This window comes from Plutella xylostella, chromosome 27 (assembly GCF_932276165.1).
Source record: "Plutella xylostella chromosome 27, ilPluXylo3.1, whole genome shotgun sequence".
NCBI lineage: Eukaryota > Metazoa > Arthropoda > Insecta > Lepidoptera > Plutellidae > Plutella > Plutella xylostella.
The window spans coordinates 8,327,158-8,354,287 of record NC_064007.1 but is presented as its reverse complement, the minus strand read 5'-3'; the positions used below and the strand labels follow the sequence as shown (position 1 = coordinate 8,354,287).

The 27,130-nt window shown below is 38.9% G+C and overlaps 1 protein-coding gene across 1 annotated transcript in view; it reads left to right on the top strand.

Annotated features, from left to right (window-relative positions):
* The window catches only part of LOC105386242 (muscle calcium channel subunit alpha-1), a 58,057-nt gene that overhangs the window by 17,494 nt on the left and 13,433 nt on the right, over positions 1–27,130 (top strand). Inside the window, exons 3-20 of the mRNA XM_048631124.1 lie at positions 14,944–15,176; positions 18,631–18,736; positions 20,002–20,141; positions 20,959–21,065; positions 21,398–21,550; positions 21,943–22,139; positions 22,373–22,476; positions 22,582–22,772; positions 22,844–22,947; positions 23,359–23,474; positions 23,623–23,725; positions 23,917–24,068; positions 24,518–24,728; positions 25,020–25,140; positions 25,796–25,881; positions 26,103–26,206; positions 26,373–26,554; positions 26,799–26,949. Of these exons, the coding sequence (XP_048487081.1) occupies positions 14,950–15,176; positions 18,631–18,736; positions 20,002–20,141; positions 20,959–21,065; positions 21,398–21,550; positions 21,943–22,139; positions 22,373–22,476; positions 22,582–22,772; positions 22,844–22,947; positions 23,359–23,474; positions 23,623–23,725; positions 23,917–24,068; positions 24,518–24,728; positions 25,020–25,140; positions 25,796–25,881; positions 26,103–26,206; positions 26,373–26,554; positions 26,799–26,949 (2,555 nt within the window). The 5' untranslated portion in view covers positions 14,944–14,949. The remainder of the gene's footprint in view (positions 1–14,943; positions 15,177–18,630; positions 18,737–20,001; positions 20,142–20,958; positions 21,066–21,397; positions 21,551–21,942; positions 22,140–22,372; positions 22,477–22,581; positions 22,773–22,843; positions 22,948–23,358; positions 23,475–23,622; positions 23,726–23,916; positions 24,069–24,517; positions 24,729–25,019; positions 25,141–25,795; positions 25,882–26,102; positions 26,207–26,372; positions 26,555–26,798; positions 26,950–27,130) is intronic.

Genomic DNA, 27,130 nt, shown 5'->3' with positions numbered 1-27,130 from the left:
ATTATAAATTATTTATTCATCAGGGTAGCTTCATGCTAGAAGCATGTTTACCTATCTTTTTTTGTAGAAGATTAAATAAATATTGTGAGACTAAAATGATTAGCAGCGTATTTTCTCATTGCATAGGTAAATTACATCTAAATCTATGTAGGTTAAATTTAATACTTAATTATTGGTAACATCAGTATTTAGCTAATTCAATAATTTACCGTATCCGCACAATATTTAAGTAAACACATACATACTTAATTTTTTTTAAATGACAGTCTTATCGCTGATAAGCTTTGAGCCTTTTCCGGATAAGCTTTTGACGGGGGAATGTGTTGCAAAAAAAAATATTTTTTCGAATTTAGCATTCTGATTTCACTATCGGGCTTAAATAATTTTAGTTAGGTTTCGGCTTAGCTATACGTTTTTGCAACACCCTGTATATAACATAAAATGCTAACTTTGACAAACCTACCAAAAAAAAAATCGAAACATGTTGCTCTGGAGTTTTGAAGCGCAAATTCCTTCGCCTAAATAAAGCAACTCATTTCCAACATCACATCACCCAAGTTTAAGGTCAGGTTTCAAAAGAATTTAATTGTGAAGCTTAATTTATGAGCTCGGCCATCTTTGATGTCAGCCCGGGGGCACTCTAGCTAGAGATAAAAATACTAACTGCAGCTGTTATTCAATTACAACAAGATAGAGTCATTAGGGGGTCACTACAAAAATGGTACGAACGAGCGAATGCTGTCATGCACTCTCTGGTACGATTCATACACTCACGGGCAATGAAAAAGTTCCACTGAGAAAATCACGAAATTACACCTATACAGAAACATATTAAATCTAGATTTAGTGTCAAATCTCGATTTAAGAAACGTCAGTCCATATAAAATTTGACACTAAATCGAGATTTTACACTAAATCTAGATTTAATATTTATGTTGGTGCAAGTGGCCCCTAATGACGCCTTTTGCAATATTTAAGTAAGTACATTTAATGGCACATCAGAATATAAGCAACTAAAAACATAAACATTTTCAAATAACAGATAAATGTTGAATTTTTTTTGGCTATTTGGTGTTCTACATTTTGTAAGTTGAACTGTTTCTTTAATTTAATTTAATTTTCTTTATTTGGAAAACAAACAGCTTATACTATTACATATTATAAATTAACATAAGGTTTACACACAAGCCAATAAAGTTTTCACACCTATTTTTTTACTAAATACTCAGAACATCACTGAACTGCTTAAGATTCTGCTTCATCACTGAACTGCTTCTTTGCCCGTGAGTGTATAACCTACCTATGCTATAAAGTATATATAGAGTCTTGTCTTTGGAGACGAAGACATTTGTTTGTCGTAAGATAGAGTGACCCGCGGCTCGCTCTGCCCCGGACAAAGGGACTTTCAGAAGAGACGGCGAGCGTATTTTTTACAATTATTTGTCATCATCCCATTATTCCCTTACAGAAGCGTTCATAAAGAGGCTGTGAGGATCATTAGGACGTCTTTAACCCCAGATTGAAAGAGAGAAGTTATAGGTACATATACTTAATAAGTTGGACATACCTATGGAGTTATTTGATTAACTGAAACTATGTCGTTACTATATCAAGAGTCCATTTATTTTAACACTAATTACGCGAGTGAAATTAACACGTCCGATCGGGCTGGTGATGTCGCGGGAAGAGAGCGAGCCCTTGGGTATCCCGCTGTGCCTAGGGTGGCCACAGGGCGACACAAAGTGTGCCAGATGAATTGTATTAAAAACTACCATGGTTACATAATCTACCAAGGGTGGCTTTCGCCACATCACCCCCCTACGGAGAAAAGAAAGTCATACAAAAATAAGAAAAAGTAGTTATAAAATCGAAGTTACAAACAACACAAAAAAAAAATTAATAATATCATAATAGTTAATAGAATTACCAAAAGAAATACACGGTAGGTAATGCAAAATCGGTGCGCAAAATAAAATACAAAACAATAAATCACAAAACGTAAGAGAATTGTTTTTCAGTAAATAAAAGTGTTTTTTTAGTACTAATTATAAAGAAATGCTACAAAAGTAATTAGTTTAGGTAAAATTTAAACCTTACATACTAACAATGGCACATACTTTGGTATAAGTCAAAAAGACAAGATAAAACTTAAAATTAACATAACTAGAATACGTTCATCTTTAATAATGTACCTAGTAAAAGTTTGTAAAGAACACAACAAAATTAATATGATCATTTAAAACATATAAAATTCATATTGTGTTACAAAAGTATAAAGAATATTAATAGAAACATGGATGTAAAACTTATAAGTCTAGAACATCTCTAAACCTAACTTTCCTACCAGCCCTGGTGGTAACTTGCCGAGAAGGGGCAGGTGGGGGTAACTGAGGAGCAGTTTTATGAGGTGGAGATGCGGGTGAATGAATGGGCGCATCTGGTGGAGTGGCTGAAAGAGAAGTAGGAGAGTGCCCAGCTGGCGCCTGATTGGCTGAAAGTGGAACAGTATCAGGAGGCGCAAAAATGTATGCGGGCTTGAGCCGGTCAATGCTGACCGTATTCTCTTTTCCGTTAATGTCAAGCGTAAAAGTTTTATCACTTCTATGCAAGACACGATAAGGACCACAGTAAGGAGGCTGCATGGAGCGTCGGACGGTATCGTCACGAAGCATCACGTGTGAAGCAGTGGCCAGGTCTTTGAATACAAAGGTCGTTGGCTTAGCATGGTGTGATGCAGGCTTTGGACGCATTACATTAATGCGCTTCCTGAGCTGATTTACAAGGTCAGAAGGGTCACTTACGTTGGTGGTTTCTTCTGAAGGTGTCAGAAGTTCTCCTGGCAGGCGAAGAGGTTCGCCATATAACAGTTCCGCTGAAGAAAACCCAAGGTCTTCTTTAAGCGAAGATCGTATGCCGAGGAGCACCAATGGTAGTGCTTTACACCAAGTTTCGTTGTGGCACATCAAAGCCGCCTTAAGTTGGCGATGCATGCGTTCCACCATACCGTTAGCGCAAGGGTGATAAGCAGTTGTACGAATCCGATTAATACCGCATAAATGCATGAGGCGTTTAAACAAGTCAGATTCAAACTGGCGACCTTGATCGGTAGTTATTGTGGTGGGTATGCCATAACGCGCAATCCATCCTGTCAATAAGGTATTGGAGACTTCTTCTGCGGTGATTGATGACATTGGCCAGACTTCAGGCCAACGTGAGTAACGGTCGACTGCAGTTAGACAATATGTAAAGTTGTCAGAGTGAGGAAGAGGACCGATTATATCAATATGGACATGTCTGAATCGCTGGGAAGGTTGGGTGAAATGTCCAAGAGGTGATGATACATGTCTACTTACCTTGCTGCGTTGACATTGAAGACAAGTCCGGGCCCATTCTTTGCAGTCCTTTTTCATGAGTGGCCACACAAAACGGTCAGACACCAGGCGTACGGATTCTCGCATGCTGGGGTGGCTAAGGTTGTGAAGGCGGTCAAATGCGGGTCGACGGAAAGAAGGTGTGAGATAAGGTCGAGGTCGAGTCGTTGTGTTGTCACACCAAAGAATGACGTTTGTGCCGGGTATTGAAACCTTAGTGAGCTTTAAGGAAGACGGGGATGCAAGTAGTTTAGCAAGCTCAGGGTCTGAGTCCTGGGATATTGCCAAACTGTGATAGTCGTCTTCAAGCGAGAGCGCTTCAACACGTGACATAGCGTCAGCGACAACGTTGTCTTCTCCTTTGATGTGTCTTATATCAGTCGTGAATTGACTTATAAATGACAGCTGATTGAGTTGAGATGGGGGTAACTTCTCACGACGCTGTATAAAGGCGTATATGAGGGGTTTGTGGTCCGTATATATCGTGGCATGCTGAGCTTCCAGGATGTGGCGGAAGTGTTGCACGCTTTCATACACGCCGAGAAGCTCACGATAATATGCGGGCCACTCTGCTTGTTTCGCTGAAAGTTTCTTACTATAATATGCGAGGGGCATCCAGTCGTCATCCTCTGATTTGCGCTGCTGAAGACAGGCACCTATGTGGGTGCTAGATGCGTCTGTGAAAAGGCCTAATGTAGCTTCAGCATCGGGATGTGTCAATGTGGTTGCAGTAGTGAGACTGGCTTTGCACTCATCAAAACAACGTTCGAGGTCAGGTGTCCAAGGAAATGGCTTGGCACCTTTGCTATTTGTAGCAGCAACGGCGTCTATGAGTGGTGCTTGATATTTCGCAGCATTTGGTAGGAAGCGTCGATGGTAATTAAGCATTCCTAAGAAACGTCTCATTCCTTGAACGGATTTAGGAGGAGGAAAGTCTGCGAGGGCTTGAATGCGATCCTCAGGTGGTCTGGTGCCAGCAGCGTTGATGCGGTATCCGAGGAATGTTACCTCGTCAGCACCAAAAACACATTTGGATGGGTTAATGACCACGCCATAGTTATGGAGTCTCTGGAATAGTGCTCTGAGATGGATGGCATGCTCTGTGGGATCTTTGGAATATACCAAAATATCATCAACGTAAGCAAAACAGAAATCTAGGCCTCGCACGACCTCGTCGATGAACCTTTGAAAGGTTTGACCAGCGTTTCGAAGTCCAAACGTCATGAATGGAAATTCAAAGAGGCCAAAAGGCGTAATTATGGCTGTTTTCTGAATGTCGTTTTCAAAAACAGGGATTTGTTGATAGGCTTTTACTAAATCAACAGTAGAAAAGACTGATGAGCCAGCTATGTCATGGGAATAGTCACCTATGTGACGAACTGGGTATCTGTCGGGGACTGTGCGAGCATTGAGTGCACGATAATCGCCACAGGGACGATAGGTGAAATCCTTCTTCGGGACTAGATGAAGTGGGGAAGACCAAGGACTGCTAGATGGCCTAGCAACACCAACTTGGACCATTTGTTCAAACTCTTTCTGAGCGGCGCGAAGCTTATGAGGCGCGAGTCGGCGAGGACGGGAAGTGACAGGTGATCCTTCAGTTGTTTTGATGTAGTGCAAAGTAGAATGACTTACATCGGGAGTAGTTCCTGGTGGGCGTGTGATACTAGGAAATTCAGCTAAAATTGCGGCATAAGGCGTGTCAGGTAAAGAGACCAATTTGACACTTGGCTGGTTACCATCGGCAAGCACTGCGGGGATAGACAATCCTGTCTTTCCGTCACGCAACTTACCTTGTGCACAGTCCGGTAAAAGATTATAGTGGGCCAAAAAGTCGGCACCTATAATAGCGCCGGAAACGTCTGCCACCACAAAACTCCATTTTAAGTCTCGCCGTAGTCCCAAGTTCAGATTTAATTGCACCAAACCGTATGTTTGAATTTTTGAGCCGTTCGTTTGAGTTCATACGTTGCTGGTGCCCGTAATCCTCGAACATACGATTTGGGCAGGCAACATAAATCTGAACCGGTATCGACTAAAAAACGTCGGCCAGTAAATTTATCGGTGACAAACAGACGGTGGCTTAGTGGTAAACAATCAGTGGCCGTCATCACTGATTGTTGCTGGAGTTTCCCTTAGTTAATGGGGCACCTGTCCAAGAGCACGGTATTGTGCAGTGATCCACCTTGTCACCGTGCTTTTTATGGTACCAGCATAAACCATCAGGCACACGGTTACGGCTGTTATTACGGGTCCGGCTAGAGCTGCGATCACGGCGGCCGCTTCGGTTGCGCGCTGATTTTAAGGCTGTTAAGTCATGTCTGAGGTTACTTACCTCCAACTGAAGCTTACTTACAGCTTCATTCAAGCTATCAATCACGATCGGTAGATGGGAGCTGCTGACAGGTGCGGGCGTACGACTAGCAGCATTTACACCGTAATGAACTGGGCCCGGATGCTTCATATTGTGCAGCTCATCTGCAAGTTCTCCCAATTCTACTAGTGATGCAGACTTCTGCGACCTAAGTACGCCCTGCATGATGTAAGGCAACCGGTCCAGCCAAATCGTTTTGATCGTGCGCTCTGGAAACGCGGTGCCAGCCAAGGAAGATAAGTGTTGTAGGAAGGAGGATGGTTTTCGATCTCCGATTTCCTCCTTCTCCAATATTTGGCGTACATTTTCCTCGTACGTCTGCTCGTACTTACCTATTAATGCTTTCCTCAGAGCGGAGTACGGGTTATCTGCAGGGGGATCTAGGATAATTCCTTTCACCTCGTCCGCTACTGCTGGGGGGAGCTGCTGCACCGCATAATAAAATTTTGTGGTCTCGACCTTTACACAGAACTGGCTTCTCGTGCCAAAAGGGCGGCACCTTGATAGATATCCTATCCACTGCTACGCTAGATGCTGATGTGTTTGCGGGCTGTTCGGACTCCATTATTAACAAAGTACAGTGAAGATAAAGTAGGTAGGTATGTAGGTATGTGTTAACTACTGTACGAAATAAAGTTAAACTTAAAGTCCGCTAAAATTAAAATTAACACTTTCACTGAACACTGTTCTATTGTCTTTACTTGCGTCGCGTCGGTCCGGCAGGGTTGGCTTGGGTCGGCGCAGGTAGTCGGTCAGTCGGCTTGGGTGCGAACTTGACCAGATGTTGCGCAAGGGCGTCAACGGGGTCTGCGGCGGCGGCGGTGGCGGCGGCGTGGGTACGCGACGCGAAATTACGCGGTGGAGTGTGTGTGGTCTCAGAGTTATGCGACCACGAATTTGATGAATTAACACAGCACGGTTCGGAAAACGACGAGAAAGTGATGAGATGTACAATCTGGTAGCACTGCAGATATAGACACGGATGGCGCGATATAGCGGGACGCGTACGCAGAGTTCGGCACTTCACTTTTACTTTCACTGCACTAAAATTGGCGGTAATTAATGTTTTGAATTAATCGCGTTCAAATCACGTCGGGGTCACCAATATGGAGTTATTTGATTAACTGAAACTATGTCGTTACTATATCAAGAGTCCATTTATTTTAACACTAATTACGCGAGTGAAATTAACACGTCCGATCGGGCTGGTGATGTCGCGGGAAGAGAGCGAGCCCTTGGGTATCCCGCTGTGCCTAGGGTGGCCACAGGGCGACACAAAGTGTGCCAGATGAATTGTATTAAAAACTACCATGGTTACATAATCTACCAAGGGTGGCTTTCGCCACATACCTATATATCTTGAGCGTCGTTTGCGGATTTTGTTTCAGAGTTGAGTCTGGAGAACACTTACAGTAACATAGCCAAGTTTCTTCAAAATTTGTTTAGTCGTTCAAAAGTTACGAGCTCATTATTCAATAAGTATTGCTCTTTAAAAAAAATACTGTAAAAAAATTCCTTTTCCATAGAAACTTTGTTGGTCACGTGACTTTTTTACTATGGAGAACGAATATATTTTTTTCACGAATTTCCATTTCCATATATGACCCCCTGAGTCACCCCCTTTCGGCTTAGTATACCCTTTTTGCAACAACATGTATTATTCGTATGTAGAGGTATACCTAAACATGTAGAGGCTACATTTATACCTGTCTCGTAAAAGTATTTGGATCTTTTTGTTTGTTTATCTGTTTATCCGGGGATTATTCTCAATAACATACACGTTTCATCTGACCCATATCTTTGAATATAGATCACTGGATTTCTTTGTCTTCATCCACATCAAAGGGATTCTATTGTTAAGTAGGTACCTACATCTGTTTGGTTTGGCAAAAATGTAGGGAACAGATGAAAAACACATTTGACCGTATGAATTTATCAAAAAGAAAAAGTTTTCATTTGGGAAAACTACACTAAGTTTAGTTATAAAGATTTTGGCAAAGACGAAGTAAAAATAAGATATTGATTGAGATTCACTATTTAAGAGATTTGTAAGGAAATAAATAAAAATTGTTATTACTTAATTTTCCACATGCATTAATTTTGCACATTTTTTTTTAGATCGAACTTTAGTCACTTAACTGAAAGTTGCGTAATTACTCAATGATTACCAACACATTAACAGAACAGGAGGAGGAGGATATTAAGTACTCACGGAGTACCTACTCAAATCCCACACTCTTGTGGTGCTGAAACCCCGCATGGTACAGAAATTCAAATGTTATTTATTGGATGTAAATCTTTATTATAAAATTATTTGTCGATAGTCATCTGACTATCTACTATAATAGCCAGTCACGTGCAATGAAAAAGTTCCATTTACAAAATGCCGACACCAAATTATTTGTCCCTTATTTTATTTCAAATTTGAACACGATTTTAGCTAGGTTAGTTTGGTTAATATTCTGATGCGCTCTTAAATGTACTTTAGTATTCTAGACGGCGTCATTAAGCTAGACTTTTCCGAATAATTTGGTGCTATTCACTGGAACTTTTTCATTGCTCGTGGATGTATTAGTCTAGTTACCACCATTTCACGAAGGCTCGGTCACAGGGCTGATTTCTCAATGGTCAGATGAACGTTATCTGAGGAATATAATGGTTGCTGTCACTGTCTAATACAGATATTCAGATGGTACAGCATCAGAATTATTCCTCAGCGTTTATCTGACCGTTGAAAAATCAGCCCTAAAAGAAATGAATGTCGAAAGAAACTTCTCACATTATTTAAAGATTATTTATTGGTGAGGCGGTTGAGTCAACGGAACAAATGGCGCTTCCGGTGGCAGTGATCCTGATTGTTTAAATTTGGAACGCAGCATTCCGCTGTTTCCACCGCGAGCTCACAGACTCAACGCTACACAGTAAACATAAATAAAATATGTGGAATAATGTGGGGGCATCTCACACACGACTAGGTATCCGAACCGAAGCTATGGTTTCATGGTTTTCAGGCAGTTGAGATATCAGATATCAGAACTAAATTCTTCAATTTGCCGCGGCATTATGTAAACGGCGTATGGATTGTCAATGAAATGTAGTGGCATACTATAAAATGACACGGCAATATACATTTTGCCTTCGGCATATTACAAAACAGCGAGCGTCTGTAACCTGACGACGCCGTATGTAAACGGCGAGATCTTACAAAATGCCTGTGACATCTACACAGATACATATTGATTGATTATCGATTGATTGACACATTAATTATTGATACTATGATTTTAGTATGTTCGGTAAATTTACTTGCCAAAGCTTCACTACTGTTGTGCTAGTGTTGCGAAGCTCTGTGTCGGCCAGTGTGCTATTTCCAGCGATGGCTGATTTCATTTGCACTGCGGAAGTATGCCGGAAACGGATCAAAAATATAGTTTTATGCAGAGTGTATTATGCGTGCGGTCGCTTTGACTTTATGCAAGTATTACTGTTCAATTATGTACTGTATACATTCTGTTTGTTTGTAATTTTATGCCGGGACCATCGCAAAAACTCAAACAAGCTATCCTGATACTTATGAGCCGAGATCTGGTATGGGGAAATGATTCAAATATGTTTAAGCCGGGCGGCTTTGTTGTCACATTTAAAAACTTATTTTTTTACACTGACATGTATTGTATCGTTGACTCATCGACGAATTTCTAACAGCATCCGACAGAATCTCTGGAATGCGATCATTTTGATGAGTTCATTCAACGCGTGACTTTTATTTCTGTAAAGAATTCGGACATTCCACTGCATGACTCCTTTACTCACTCAGTCATTTTGACTCACTGGATCTTACTCTTGCCAGGTATCTCCCAGAATACTAAATATACATACATACATACATACAGTAGGTATACATATGCACTCACGACTTTAATCCCCGAAGGGGTAGTCAAAGGTGGCTCACAAGCGAGCCACCCACTTTTCGCAGCACATTTGTACTCACGTGATAGGTTGCGAAACATATCGCCGTTTTTGGAATAAGTACAATGCACTTAGGATACACATCTAGAATATCATCATACTAAATATATAAATAGGGTACTTATAGCTAAATAAGCCGAAAAGGAGAGACTAAGCTTGTAATTCTGAAAAACTTTTGCATAAACCCCCTTAGCTTCTGAACACGAATAAAATTTTCAACAAGTAACGCACACGTATCTTTGTATTAAAATCTGTATTCGTAACTTACCCTAGTGCCTTCATCTTTTTATCATATAGTATATTAAAAAGAATGATAAGTAAACACAAATTCTAGGTTATTTTCTAAATCTCCTTCGGATCGCCTTCCGAATTATTGTAAATTTGAATTAAAATAATAAGAGCATTCTTACAAAAAACAACAAAGACAAAGACAATTTTCCTAAAATGAAATAACAATAATTATTATTATAAACCTTTTTAGCGTTCACGGTGCATTGTAGGAAACTGTAGGCAAAGCAACATCCGCCTAGAACAGAAACAGAACATTGTAATTGAAACATATACATTATTGCATGTTCACTAAAACCTGACTCATTCGAAACAGTTTCAGAGTAATTATTTAATTTTGTTGTAGTAATTAAACTGACGCAGCGGTTCCCAAACTTTTACAGTGCACCTACTCCATAATTGTTATGTTATTATTACGACATCAGCATAACCTGACTTATTTTAATGGTAAGCATCCACCTATCGGTATCGATATCGTACGTATCGGACCATTACGGATTGTTACAAATGTTACAAATAGAGAAATGACGCGACGCGGAATGCCGATGAAGTGGACGCACTGATTAAGGAGTATAATTATACCAATTCAGTGCAATAATTGTTACAATAATATATTTTTTTGGTGTTACTAGCACTTTTATTTCTGTTGCATAGTTTGGGAACACCTGGACTAACACCATCATTCAAATGAAACTGAAATTTTATGTTTTATTTCATTGAAATAATTGTTCTTCTACCGATTTAGATTATAAATCATGTTGAGTTATTGTGAACACAATATGTATGTCGTGTAGGTGCTACGTATTTTTTGTACTTTACTACGTGTTTACATGTTTATCTGAACATAAAATTATGATATTGTAGCTAGAGAATATAAACATTTATATTTTGCATCTAAATACATTTACGATGGTATACAGGGGCTATAGCAGTTATAACTTTGAATAAATTAATTAATATAAATTCGCGAAGTTCTTCTTAAAAATATAGTAGGTTTCCCACGGGAGTTCCGGGATAAAAATTAGCCTTTAACACACACATAATGTTAGTAGGTAGCTTTATATAGGTATAGGTAATATCATATTGTGAAAGAGTTTTGGAAATCGGTCCAGTAGTTTTGGAGGCAATATGTACAATACAGGGGGTTTGTTAATTAGTGGCTATCCCGTTGGCAGGTGAATGCACTCGTCACCCTGTCTAAATTTAATTATGGGACCAACTCGGGAAAATACAACAAATCGGGAAAATAAAACATCTGTTTCATACATTCTGATTGAGTACCCAACTAACATCGTAGCGTTAAAAAAACTCTCATATAACTTGCATAATGGTTCCATTCGAAAATTAAAGTGTTAAGACATAGCTGTATAAGAGTGTAGGAGAGTGCTCTAACTCACTTATAACCACGAAAGAGGCCCACGATTTTGAGAGTTAAGGCTTTAGAAAGTCTGTAAAACGGTGTCATTGAAGTGTTTAAGTTATAGAAAGCCTGTAGTACGGTGTCATTGAAGTGCTAAAGTTACTATAGAAGAGCGTTTAATCACTCTCAGCTAGAACTTTTACCGGTATAGTTGTAGTTGTAGAATGGTTATTTGACACTCTGACTCTTATTTGTTTGGTAAAAAAGGGTTAAGTGAGTATGTTACCGTTTTTCGAATACACTTTTACCATACAAGTTGTATGTGTTTGAAGATAATAGTGTCAACAGCAATCATACGCAACAGTATTAAAGTGACAGTATTGATTAATATAATAATAACAGTAAATATAATATATTAACTTGACTTAACATGTTTTGTGAATTGAAAATAATATGCCATTGTAATTTTACTGTAATGTATACCATATTTCCCACCTCAATTTTAATGCGCTCCGAATTTATTAAAGATTTCAAATGAAACATAAGTAAATATAAAATAGACGACTCAATTTTGTATTTTTTTGTATCCTTAAACTAATGGACATACAGTCCATTAGTTTCATAAATCGATTGGCATGACTGGAATGACAAAATTCACATAAATAGGTAAGTATTTTAAAGCAAAATATTGTATATCCCAATAATTTATAGGTTGGGTCGCCAATGCAAATGGCGAACTTACATTTAAGACATATAGACTCACCTAAGTCATCTATTACACTTTTTGAAATAGAAAACCCTTAGCCAAGGGTATTATGCAGTCTTAGTCGATCCGCACAGTCTTGCTTAACACCGTTACTTGTACAGTCTACTTGCCTAACGCAATAAGCGTAAGTTAAGTTAACCTTAAATATTAAAACTGCATTGTTGAGTTTTCCAACACTGTAAGAATCTTGTCTTACTGCACTCTTGACAAAATCTCTTTTATAACCAATTCCTGCAGCCTAAATTCAATATGACACCTAAAGATTTATATGAGTATTAAAGGAAACCACTTAACAACCATAAGTGTTAACAGGTGTCAGTGAGCACTCTTGTATACCTTTAGGTTCTTGAAACAGTTTAAACCTATAACATCTTAATTATAATTGCTTTGACTAATACCATTTTAACACTTAAACCTGCTGTTAACACTAATTTCATTTTTTAACTCATCTTTATCGCTTTATGTTAGAACTGAGATAATTATAACACAGTTATACAGGTTAAAGTTATAAAAATAGCTGTAACTGAGGGTAAAATGTTTGTTGGGTAGGTATTTAAGTTTACTATGAAACAGTTGGTCCCATACATGATTTGGACAGATAAAACATTCACCATAACATTTTACGAAAGCTTAATGTAGAAAAATATTAATGTCCCCAGAGCACGCTCCTTCATTAAATCATTTCGTTAAAACGCCAGTTAAATGAATGGCAACTAAAATTAACTTGACACTTACAACGCTGTTAACTATTTAGATACGAAATCTGCTTCTGGTATCTCTACCACCTGTTGATTCGTGGACAAATTTCATTACTTTTGTTTGTAGGAAGGTTCTGCTCATATCTGCCAATAAGGGATTTTGAGTATACTCGATTATTGAAGCACAGGTTATGGTAAATGTATATAGGGATGTAAAAAAAGTATAAGTTGTTAGATTCAGGGTCAATATTCCATCAAAATCATAGACAAATTTTGTTGTCGACTTTTGAAGTAATTATTTGAAATATATTAAGGGCGTTTAAAATTAAGTACCTAAGTACCATAGTAGAGTAAGATGACTTCCCCCAAAAATCATTATGTAGAAAAAGTTTAAAGAGTCAGATCTCAGAAATAAACTTTATTGTAACCATCAGGTAGGTAGTCACGGTACGCAAGAAAGCTATAAAATTGAGAATTCTGAAGCTGAAAGCATGAAACAGTAAAAACTCCATTCGCTTCCTGCCCGCGGTTTCAAAACAAATAACTTTCGGTTTACTCAAACTTGTCCTGAAAGCTTCAGCTATTCACATTTCAAACAATAAACTGCCGAAGTTTAGTCAAAATTGAAAATTCTGTAGTTAGTTAAATACTTTTGTTCTACAAAACGCGATGTTTTTTTTTATAATTAGGTATAATGTATAATGTTAGGTGTCCCTTCTTAGCGTGTCGGTGACAAACACAAGACTTGCACAGAACTCAGACATAAACGCATGGAAGTAATAAGTACTTAATTTTAGATGAATTTTTACTTTTGTCTTTCCCTAAAATTTCGTCAGCCTGCTTGCTATTTTGTAATTGTTTGCTCAGGCTACGCGATGTATATGTCGCAGGCATCTGGTTTAATCTCCTGTTTGATTGAACCACTAGCCCGTTCATTGGATGGCGCTATTCAGTTGTATGACTAAAGGACAACTCGTCAAGTCGTTGATTGTAACGTTCGACGTCTTGACTGAACGTCATTCAGCGGAGTCGTTGAATGGGATATAGTATAGCAACTTTGTAATGTCTGGTTAGGGTGAACATGACCAGACAAGAGTCAACAAAAAGACTATGTTACAAAGCTCTTATCTCACAAATTAGCTAAACAATAACAATAAACGTACCTTCATATTGTTGTTTATAATTATCCAGTTACGCCACAATTTTTTCTTTGAAACTATCCGCCCGCGGCGTAATAATAGGTAAATCCATGTTGTCTCACTATTTTAACACAAATAACGCACTTTAAAGCTAATTTATTTGCAAAAAACTAACAATATAGGTGCTTTTTGTGTCAGCTGTTAGCTGTTAGACGCCATATTTGTTTTGTTCACCACCTGACTGGTTTTAAGTCAGCTAACTAGTTGGACGTTTTGTGTCGCTTGTGCAATCAACGTTCGGCCTAGTCATACAACTAAGCAGCGTCATCCAATGAACGGGCTAGCGGTTCAATCAAACAGGAGATTAAACCAGATGCCTGCGACATATACATCAGAAAAACACTGGCTCCTAAGATACAGGTTACCCTAGTTTAGGAATCAGGGGTCTTATTATACTAAATGAATTGTTCTAGCCTAATTTATTTTATAGCATTAGTAATTATTATTAGTACCTAAGTATTGGAAATTTTTGTTATGTAAACTAAATTATTAGTGATGTAAAGGTAAATTTATGCAATCAAATGATTGTTATAAGGCTTTATGAATAAATAAATTATTATTATTATTACTTAAGTACAACGATGTACGTATGTAAGTACTTATTACTTCCATGCATAAACGTGAGTGCGACTCGTGTCACGAAAGGAGTAGCCAGTCAGAATAGTCAGTCGTTGACTGCTCTGGGTACACCTGACTGACGTATATGTAAAAGAAAATAAGTAGAGAGGATACGTCACTCGGGGAGGCTTCCTTTCGTGCACCCCAGGTCACTTCCTCCCTATTATTCTGAAAATCCTGAAAAGTTATACTAAGTATACTCCCATGGTTTCTGCCACACTCCTCCTCATTATCTTCAGTATAACTGCTACATTCATAGCTGAACCTGGTTTCAAACCTGACGTTTCTCTCCATCTGCAGGTCACAATGAGCGGCGCGGCGGGAGGCGAGGCGCCGCCCACCACCCCCACGGAGCCGCTGGGGGCGCCAACCGAGGGGGCGCCGGCCGAGGGGGCGCCCATCACCGCCCCCGCACCCCGCAAGCCGCCCCGCCGCGGGCCCAAGGTGCTGCAGGAGAGGCCCAAGAGAGCGCTCTTTTGTTTGACCTTGAAGAATCCGCTAAGGAAGCTCTGCATCGACATTGTTGAGTGGAAGTATCCTTTTCAAATTGTCGACCTGTGCGGTTACCACCACCGCGCACCGATAGCAGCGTCACTCGGTGGTGCATTGGACGGTAGCTGCTGTTAGAGCTACTAACTGTTAGCTGTAGAGATACTAACGTATACTTGGTGATACACGTGCCCACTGAACACTTGCATACCAGATTCTTGCACATGTCACTTCACTGGCAAGACTGTGTACTTATTCGCTAACTGGCAAGCGTGCCAGTTATCAAGGCAAGCAACAAGCATGCAAGTTACTGTTCAGGTACAGTCAGCTGCATAAGTAGCTATACACTTTAGTACCTTGTCAAACTACGTACATAACGAAACGTCAATGTTTGAATAGGTAGTTTGTGAGATTGACAAGGTACAAAAGTGTATAGCTACTTATGTAGCTGACTGTACGTACATGCAAAAGCTATCACAATCGCACGGCGCACACTCACAGAAGTTACACCGAACAGACGCCATAAAAATAGACAAGGATTAAAAGAACACAAAAACATGCCTTGCAGATGTTATACACGAAAGCTCAGTTCGATCTGACCCTTATTGCGAAGGCAATAGAAACGAAAACTGCAATAGTGTGGTGCCCAAAATGGAAATGAATAAAAAATAGTATTTTTAACGTTGTAGGTACCATTAACAGATAAAAGGGAATATTGGCAGAAGCCCAGGTGTTTTTGTATTTGGAATTTTCAACTATTTTATAAATACTCCCTCACACTATACAGTAGTGCTTTTCAGGGTGAATTTTTATCAGTGGTCCACTCTCCTGCTGGGCGCATGTTGAAATAGTACCCACAAAAATACATAATACCGAAATGCATAGGATATTTTATAGCTTTGTAATCGTCACAAGCCTCTCTGGACACAGGCTTCTCCCAAGAAGTACCACAACACTCTGTCCACGGCCTTCCTCATCGAGCCACTACCGGCCACCTGTCTAAGCTCGTTGGTCCAGCAGGCTGCGGGTTGCCCCACACTACGTTCCCCATTGGTCTCCACTTAGGTTTTTATTATTTGTTCAAACTTTTGAAAATGAAATTAATTTAGAAATCGCAAGTTTATTAGGTATTTAAGTGAAATTACAAAGTTTATTCTTACAAAGGCTAGTTTGATTAATTGATTGTTAGTTAAATATTCATAGCGAGTTTCGTAAACACGAGCGAGGAACGGAGTTGTGAGAAAATTCAATTAATTACGTCTTGCACGAGCTTTGCACAAGACAGCCCTGGGCTTCGACGGAATGGGGGATGGAAAGGAACGGAATAGGTATAGGGTCCCTATTTTACAACCTTGGTAGAAAACTTATGAATTAGTTACCTACAAATTAGCTTCAGCCCCAAATTTATTGATCTTTTACTTTTAATAAAATATATATATTAAAAAATGCATCTTTCGAGCATCGCCCACCACTACTGGTCCACTCTGGATTCACGCATCTAAGTAGATGGTGTAAATCTAGTTGGATGTGCAGTGTGCAGGTTTTCTCACAAAGTTTTCCTTCATCTAGAAATAGTTATAACCACTACCAGCAGGTAGACCACAACTTCTGGACATAGGCCTTCCTCATCCAACGATACCTGCCGAAGATAAGACAACAACACTGTCAGAAACATATACCTATGTATGTAGGTATAAATACATAAATGGTCAATGAATAAGAATGTCACGAAATAATAGACGATTTTCCACTATTATGAAAAAGTTACTAGCTTAGGAAAAATCTTGGCTCTGATCCAAACGTGCCGTCAATGGTCGGACGCACAAACAAACATCCCCTGGGGATCACTCTATACATATGACGAAAAAGTAACCCCTAAATTCATAGAGCTTTTTGACACTTTACAATACGTTTAAAATTGACGTTGTGATATACGAATTTTAACTTTTTCACTGACGTAAAGAGTCGAAACTCGACACTCAACCTTGTTGTATTACAATACGGTCTAGGAATTTGAGGGTAAGTCTTCAGAGCTAGCAGCGCGGGCCACGTGCCGATTACCACGACACGGCTCTCGTTCGTTCGTTTTTCATCAGTATAGAGTAACCCTCCTATATTCTTCGAAGTAAGTATACAAGGTCTAGTTTGAATCTAGCTAGAGGTTCACTGACACGAAAGCCCAGACAAATAATCCGTCAAGATTGCCTATAATTTTCTTTTTATTCCATTCTGTACGTTAATTTACGGGGTTTTAACTTTTAAGACGAAAACAGGGGGGTGATGTAGATTTGGAGTGTGTTATTAATTAAACATTATTCATAAGCACAGATCCAAAGGAGACCCCTCTTTTGAACAAGAGGTGCTAACGTTTTTTTTCGATTGGCGATACGGTTCACAACTAAGGTATTACGTTAGTACAAATTCGGAGATTCCATATATCCTCGAGTATGTTTCAAAATTTTAATCAAAATCAGTTAACCTGATCAACATCTTAAATTTTCGAAATTGACCAATAAATTGACGGTGTTTTTAGAAGGTCGTTATTCCCTTAGCTATCATTAGCACCCTCTAATCGGCTTAATCATTAAGCCTTATTGAATACCCGCAGGATAACACCGGCATTGAGGGTCTCAATAAAGATTCAATTATGTTAAAGGATCATTATTGTTACAGGTATTTTTGATAATTTACTAGAAAACGATGAACCCTTTTTTGGAAATAAGTGAAGCGATTATTAAACCTTATCTTATTTACCTTGTAATTTTGGTTGTTTTTAACCTAAACAAGCTTTCAGTGACCATGGCACCAACGTGCTTACAAGACAGCAAAATCACTTAGTAAAATTTACCTTCGGATCTACAAAACGTAAATGATACCCTCTTAAGTGGTAAGTGATCTATAGGGCAAAGTGGCGCGGCGGCTTTTGTCTGAAATTCTGAATTTTTACCCCCTTATTCATAGAAAAGTTACAAGACGTTTTAACTAATAAACTGTTTTGTCCCTCTCTGTCAAAGAACAAATTGTTCTTTGTCGGAAAGGGACAAAACAGTTTATTAGTTAAAACGTTCTGTAACTTCTCTATGAATAAGGGGGATAGTCTATTGTGATTTTTCTCACCTAGGTAATATGACAAAAAGTAACTCTTACAATGTTAGTGATAGTTTTCAGGAATTAACTCTATTAGTAGAACCAAAGTTGTTCTGAAGTGGTATTGCTGAAATTCAGTTCAGCTCAGCTTATTACCTGTAATAGGTCAAAAATAACCTGCCTAGAAATGAGACTCTAACAGACAAATTTATAGCTTCTTAACAAAAAAACCTTATCAATTTTAGCTGTAAGCTAACCAACTGTAAATTTTTGAAAGAATGAATAGGCGGTTTATTAGTTTGACAAGGTACGAAAGTGCATTCGCTGCCAACTCCAGAACTACCACGTTTTTTAAACCGACCTATGTAACCATTCGCTATAGCCGATGTGTTTCCTGATCACCCGCCTCAGACCGTTCGAGTGGATGATCCTGACGACCATCTTCGCGAACTGCATCGCGCTCGCCGTCTATACGCCCTTCCCCTTCAGCGACTCCAACTACACCAACTCCATACTGGTGAGTGTCCAAGTACTGGTTAGTATCTGTATAGTGACATACTGGTGTGTATTTACGTACTGGTTAGTATCTGTAGCGAGATACTGGTGAGTATCTATGTAGAGGGATAGACTAATATTAGTGAAATTAGTCTATGGTAGAGGTGAGTATTTATTTACATGAATACATACTGGTGTGTATCTACATATTGAGTAGTTATCTGTAGCATGCACATAAATTACACTTGGTGAGTATCTACATGATACTTGTACCTGGTTACCTACATGACTATATACTGGTGAGTATCTACATGACTACATACTGGTGAGAATCTACATGACTACATTTACCTACTGGCCAACAGCAGATCACCGCATACTCGTACTCGTAACACATTTGGAATTGATTCGATCAATTCCAAATATGAGTTTCAGTTTTAAGTTTTCCTAGAGAAGATACGGACGGATATGAAGACGCACATGACACATGTATTGTATAATGGTTCTGAATATCGCCAATTGGCTACGCAACCCTAAAAATTTACTTATTTGCGAAAAAATAAGAATCCCGACCTTTAAGTTGATTACAACATGCGGTTAAACCAAATCACATCATCCTAAATTGTATCCCATTTATCTAGACACAACATCATAACCTCTCCCCCCCCCCCCCGCGCCCCCGCGCCCCCCGCAGGGCGGTGTTCCGAGCCGATACACCCTTCAGTCAGCCATCGTAGCAATTATAGCACTTTGACCCCTGTGTGCAGCCCGCGAGGCGATAGTTCAGGGCCAAGATTGCTTGCTATCATTCCTTGAACTACGATAAAATGATATGAAGCGAAAAGAAAATGTCTTCGGTCTGATTCGGAGGGCTGAAACATGTTTTCTTTTGTTTTGTACTCGTAACTCGTAGTATTCGTAACTACCCCGGGAGCCCGACTCGGCTCCCTATAATTTTGACCTCCTCTATTTGTGTCTCACATTATTTCATCATGAGACTGTCTTGTCTTGACCATATTTCGTTAAAATCGCTTCTGAGTCTCTGCTCTCTAATCTACCATTGGAAAGTTTATTTATCATCAACTTATTTAATGGCACTTGCTGAAAATGATTTTTTTTTTCTATCACAATCTTAGATTCATTGGTATTCTTTATTTAATTTTCCACACAAAATCTCTTACAACTCATCAGGTATAACATTACTCAACTTCACTCATTATTCAACTTAATTTTTAGTCATTCTCCCCGACAACATTTATTAACCAACTTTACATCGTCTCCTTGCAGGAGAAGATCGAGTACATCTTCCTGGTGATCTTCACGGGCGAGTGCGTGATGAAGATCATCGCGTACGGCTTCGTGATGCACGCCGGCTCCTACCTGCGCAACGGCTGGAACCTGCTCGACTTCACCATCGTCGTTATTGGGTAATTCATTATTTTCATCATCTTCATGATTGTATCATTAACGTCACTATATCTGGCTCCTACCTGCGCAACGGCTGGAACCTGCTCGACTTTACTATCGTCGTTATTGGGTAATTCATTTTTATCATCATCTTCATCATTGTCACTATCTTTATCAATAAAAGAACTATCTCTATTGTTAGTACTTATCTTCTACTTAAACCTGCGCAACGGCTGCAATGTGCTCAACTTCACTGTAGTTCTCATCAAGAAACTCAATGCCACTTAGAGCATATATTTATAATAATATAAATAAAATGTTATGTGACTTTCAACCATAAAGCAAGATTAAGCGAAATCGTCACGACAGTAACGAAGATTTGATAGAAAAATCGCGTGTTTCACGACATTTACTTCTTGTTTCTGGCAGTTTCATAGGGTTTTCAAAGTTATATATCTGTTCTACGAAATTGATTTCAATAAAGTGCTCCAAACTACGAATACTATTTCTGACAACTCATGGTGCAATTTCAGAATACCTACCTATCTGCTTGAGTAACATATTGATAGCGCTCTTGTGGACAAACTCAAAGAATAAAACGACTATGTACCTAGTTACATGTTACCAAACAGCCATAACAAATAATATAATCATCATAATAAGCTTGTAATCATCCTTTGCTGAAAACTGTCCTGCCTTTTTCTGTTTGAGGTCATTCATGAAATGAATCAATTATAATCTAAGTACATCTCTTAAGCTCTATTTCTGTCCACCTCGGTCTCTCAATACCCACTGTAAATGCTGGTGTGGTCTCAACGCGTGCATTGTCTGTTCCAGCATGCTGAGCACGATCCTGTCGAGCATCTTCAAGGACGCGTTCGACGTGAAGGCGCTCCGGGCCTTCCGCGTGCTGCGGCCGCTGCGGCTCGTCTCTGGAGTGCCCAGTGAGTTGTTCAAAAACTTTGTAATATTAATAGACTTCCCGGTTGCTGTTTCGGCAGCAGTCGTAAAGCCTAGTAAAAAGCCTTTGAATAGCTTGAAAAAATCTTACAGTCGGGTTGCCCACTCACCCGACAACTCTCTTAGCACAAGCTTGCTTGTAGTCCACCAATACGCACTAGGAAGGAGACCCGTACCTCAGCTGTGTAGACGTGATGGTTTGTGATGATGGAATAAAATTATCAGATACTTACCTATTTAAAAAAATGGTGAATACACTAGTTACAAGACTTTCTCCTTAAACTTCCATTAATCCAAACCTCCTTATACCCCCCAGGTCTACAGATCGTGCTCAACTCGATCCTGAAGGCGATGATCCCGCTGCTGCACATCGCACTGCTGGTCATCTTCGTCATCATCATCTACGCCATCATCGGCCTCGAGCTCTTCTCCGGCAAGATGCACAAGTCCTGCTACAATAAGTACACAGGTTTGTTGTTGTTCGTTGACTTTTGGTGTTATTGTATTGTTGACAGTTTTAAAGTTGATCGTTATTTGATATGTTTTAACAGTTCCGTGATTGTCTCATGTGTTACTTAGTTTTTTACATAACGTATTTAATTGATTCAATTTATAGAGTGGGGGTATCTTTATTTGCCAAGCCTCAACTAAAGTAAATCAACCTTCAAAATTTACAGTAACTAACTAAAGTTAGGTAAACTACTTTTCATCCTTCAATGGAAAGGCATAATTTTCTTTAGAGCATCTTTTTTAACCAAAGCAGAAGACCGTTCTAAATAAAAATGCTTCTAGCAACCTCAACCATCATCATCATTGACAACCAACATCTCAACACTAACACCAACAAAATCCCCATTCCAGACGAGATAATGGAGACCCCTCACCCTTGTGACCTCGACAACGGCTTCAACTGCACAACCCTGGGCGAGGAGATGGAGTGCCGCGACGGCTGGATCGGACCCAACTTCGGCATCACCAACTTCGACAACTTCGGTCTCTCCATGCTGACCGTGTTCCAGTGCATCACGCTCGAGGGCTGGACTGATGTCATGTATCATGTAAGTGTGGGATTGGTTGGTTTTTGTTGGTTTATTGTCAGTGGTAGTGTATCTCTCGCTAGTTATACAGGAATTCCAGTCAAAAGCAGTAGGTCAATAAACCCGACGAAACCTGAACCTGAACCCTGAACTAAAAAAAAGAAGCTATAAAGACATTTGAAATTCCTGCTTCTTGATGTTTTAAATTTAGGAACGTTTTTATTCTTGAATTCACGGACACTTTTTTGTTGCAGATTCAAGATGCCATGGGCAATAGTTGGGAGTGGATATATTTTGTTTCTATGGTTATTTTGGGAGCATTTTTCGTTATGAACCTAATTCTTGGTGTTTTGTCTGGGTAAGTTAAGTATATTATTTCTTTCCTAATTAATACACTAATAATACCGGTGCACGGTGTGTAAAAGCAATATACAAGAATGACCAAAATACATCTTTTTTCCAGAGAATTTTCCAAAGAAAGAGAGAAGGCGAAGAACAGAGGAGACTTCCAGAAACTTCGGGAGAAGCAGCAGCTAGAAGAAGACCTGAAGGGCTACCTCGACTGGATCACGCAGGCAGAATACCTGGAGCCACTCGCCGACCAGCACGACAACAACGACCAGAAGAGGGAGTATGGAATGGGGACGATATTAGGTAAGCAATCGTGAATAATTCATTTTTTTGTAATGAACATACTGTTAAAAATAATATCATTTGTTTTTCAGATCAAGCCCAAAATGAACACGATTCGACGGACCACTTGGGGATTCAAACAAACGAACCACAAAAAGTATCTCTGTGCAAACTTTGGAAAAAGGATTTAGACAAGGTAAATGCTCTGAATTTTATTATAGGTTTAAAGTGTATCCCTTTTATCTGAACTTAATACGAATAAATTTACACAAGCTTTTGTTTTTGCATTTTAAAGCTCAATGTATTTTCCATGTTAAGCTTTTTCAAGTGTTATTATCTATTTATTAGTCAACTTGCACTTGACTCTTATCTATCACAGTGATATTCCAATAGATAGTCACTGATAGCTCTGAATGTGAATATGATTTTCCTATATCAACATGATAATAAAATACTGCACGACTCGACTATTGCGATAAAACGGAAACGATATAATTTTCTATGAAAAGCTTCTGAATCATTTTTGATGTTAGTAGTACCCATGTTTTCATAAATAATGCATTTGCTTTTATTAAAATACCTACGTAGAAATAATATTTATTTACAGATAAACAGAAGAATGAAACGTTCAGGCCGTCGCGCGGTGAAGTCTCAGACGTTCTACTGGCTCATCATTATTCTTGTCTTCCTCAACACTGTTGTCTTAGCCAGTGAACATTACCAGTAAGTATTAAAGCTCTGCGATTTCCATTTTACTAATTAAATTATATCATACTCATCACTATCAGTAAAACCGTTGATTTTTATAAAAGTACTAGTTACTTATTTCAAATAATTTAACTTTAATCGTATTGTTTTTGTTTATTTCCAGACAACCCCACTGGTTAGACCACTTCCAAGAGTACGGAAATACTTTTTTCGTTGCTCTTTTTACACTAGAAATGTTAGTTAAGATGTACAGCTTAGGTTTACAAGTGAGTACAGTCAATATTTACGATATTGTTTTAAGGAATGACTATACATTTATCTGCTACAATAAACTCAATTACAAAACTACTTACTTTCTAAATTTTATAACATTAGACATGTTGACAGTCTTTTACCAAATCAACTCACAATGTTATCTTGACGACTTTTTACTTGCTAATCACAAAAATGATTTCAGGGTTATTTCGTGTCTCTCTTCAACCGGTTCGACTGCTTCGTGGTGATCGGGTCCATCAGTGAGATGGTGCTGACGAAGACCGAGGTGATGCCTCCGCTCGGCATCTCTGTGCTGCGCTGTGTCCGACTGCTGAGAGTCTTCAAGGTCACCAAGTAAGTGATCAAGATATTATTATGGAAGGTGAACTTGTCATGTGCACCTGTTCGCGTACATATACAGCCTGCACGAGCCTGAATAATCCTAGAATCTAACGGTTTGTTGCAGAAATATCTTATTTAATCTTACGTTAGATCAAGTTCGGCTTTTTATGCCATAAGCATATAAAAAAAAAACATAATGAGGGCCAAATTCTAGAGTTTGTTGTCCCGCTTTTCCGAACGGGGAGTTGTTTTGTTGACTTCCATTAGCAATGTTTTCAATGCAATCATCACACGTTTTCACTTGTCACCGCCTCTTTTTTTCGCCATTTTTTCTCCTCAGTAACTGAGCCTTTGCGAAATGGTGGTAGACTCATAATCTTGTGTACCTTGACAATCAACAAATAATTATAAATTTTACGTTGCACAAATGATATTATATTCTACTCTCAATTCTTTCCCAGATACTGGCGCTCGCTCTCCAACTTAGTAGCGTCACTCCTCAACTCGATCCAGTCGATCGCGTCGCTGCTGCTGCTGCTGTTCCTCTTCATCATGATCTTCGCTCTGCTCGGCATGCAGGTGTTCGGAGGGAGGTTCAACTACGACCCAGTGGTTGAAAAGGACCGGCACAACTTCGACTGCTTCTGGCAGGCGCTGCTCACTGTGTTTCAGGTAAAAGTTTACGAAATACTTGCGTAACTAGGTACCTACTGCATGTAAGCTTTTATAATTTGTAGACAGTGTACACGGTCAGCAAAAAATATAACTCTTTTATTAAAATTATTATTAATTATCTTTTCTTTTAAAATAAAATAAATAAAATAACCCCCCCTGATTGATAGGTGATTTTTTTTAATCAATAGATCTAGCGTGTATGCATTGATAAACTATTATTTATCCAACTTTATTGTAAACAAAACTATATTGTATTGTATAGCATGCTCAAGGTATTTATGTTCGTAGATCTTGACAGGCGAGGACTGGAACGCGGTGATGTACGAGGGCATTAAGGCGTACGGCGGCGTCGGCTCCGTGGGCATCATCGCATGCGTCTACTTCATCATCCTGTTCATCTGCGGCAACTGTATCCTCTTACATGGCTTCTAATAGGGCATTGCAATGTGTAAACTCGTGGTCGGAGGTTGAGGTTAGGTGAGCAGGTAAGATGGAGCAGAGAAATACAGTGTGCTTCTTGTATGGCGTATAATTGGAAAGTGAATTACCGCTAGTTAATTACCCACTAACTATAAGATACATTTTCATAAAACTAATTATAACGCCCTCTATTGGAGGACCTGTGAACTTAACCAATCGGTAATCGATCCAAGATCATGCATTCTTGTAACATATTCATGATCATAGTCATCTATGATTGCAGCCAATACGGAGACAATCCCATAGATGGCGCTGTCAACATGTTCACGAGTTGACACAATGTTTTTTCTTTCGATGGTATTGAATAATTAATCGTAAGTTTAGAAAAACCTTAAAATCTTCTTAGGATTTCATGTTTCACTGTTGATGCTGAAAAGATTATATCCATTTTTAAATATAAGAAACAGTTTGTCACATATTTTGAAAAGCTGATACGCCACTCAGTGGGGGTTTGTATCCCAGTAAATTATATACTTACAACGGCTTTTGATTTAAGACCTTCAAATTATGGTAATCGAATTACATAAGTAATTATAATGTTAATTTAAGATGCTGTTGATAATACCTTAACACTACGCACACAGACATATTGCTGAACGTGTTCTTGGCTATCGCCGTCGATAACTTGGCTGATGCCGAATCACTCACGAACATTGAAAAAGAAGAAGGGGTAAGTTATATAAATATTATTATTTAGTAAGCTTTTTAGTGTTATATCTCCCAAATCACTACAATTTTATAAAAAATTGGATGAAACCAAAGTAAATGCTAACAGATAATTAAGTAAAATGCGCTCAGCAGTACACTTCAAAAGTTAATAATATATTACTTAATTGATTGAAAAACCAGAGCAGCTATGAAATAAATACTGAATTCATTTATGTATTGCAGGGCGGTGAAGAGAAAGAAGGTGGAAGCGTCGCGGCCGTCGAAGGCGTCCAAGCGGACACTGACGACGAATACATCCACGATGACGACGCCTACACGACTGATAAGTAAGTGAAGTATTATAGTGAATAAAATATACTTAAGCAAATATATTTTATTTTCTTATGGACACCATAAAGAAGATCATGTGAAAAATTCTTAGGCGCAAAAACATTGTGAAACAATGAAAAGGAAAAAGTATAGTGATACATTATTAACTTCTTAATTTTACAGTTCAGAGAGAGAATACGAAGAGACTGGCTCAGAGGGACAAGAAGAGCAGGAAATAGAAGGAGAATACGATGAGCAAGAGGAAGGGGAGGGAGAGGAAGACGCTGAAGAGAACAGAGCAGCGGAGGAAGAACAAGAGAGGAGAGAGCAACAAGAGGAGGAGATACATCAGAGGAATCACATAGGTATAATAACAACAATATTTTACTTTTAAAAAATCAGTATACTTTACCACGTAATATTAAATAAGCAATTAAATCAATTAAATTAAAGTACCCGTAAGTATTACGAGCAGGTACTATTGAAAGATCACTGATATCATCACAAAGTGTGAATCTAGTAAAACATCATCCACAAATCATTTTCTGCTTCTCCGCAACGTCTGGCGTTGTGAAGCAACAGATACATCGACTAATCAAATGAACATAGTAAACACAGAGTTGCCAGAAGAGCCTCGGCTGAAACGGAAACCGACCACCAGTTCGGCCAGGCCCCGGCGCCTGTCCGAGGTCGACATCCACGACAGTAAGAAACCCATCCCTGATGCCAACTCTTTCTTCATATTTACTAAAGACAACAGGTTAGGAGGGCCAGCAGCTTACAACTTCAGCTTCTCGAGTTTAGATGTTCACTTATTTTGTTTTCTACTCTTTTGTTTTCACGTGGTTGTTCTTGGCATTTGGACTGTGATTATTGGTACTGTTTTTCTAAAATTCTATTCTCCTTTCGGACATGCTTAAAACAATCGCATCGATTTTATG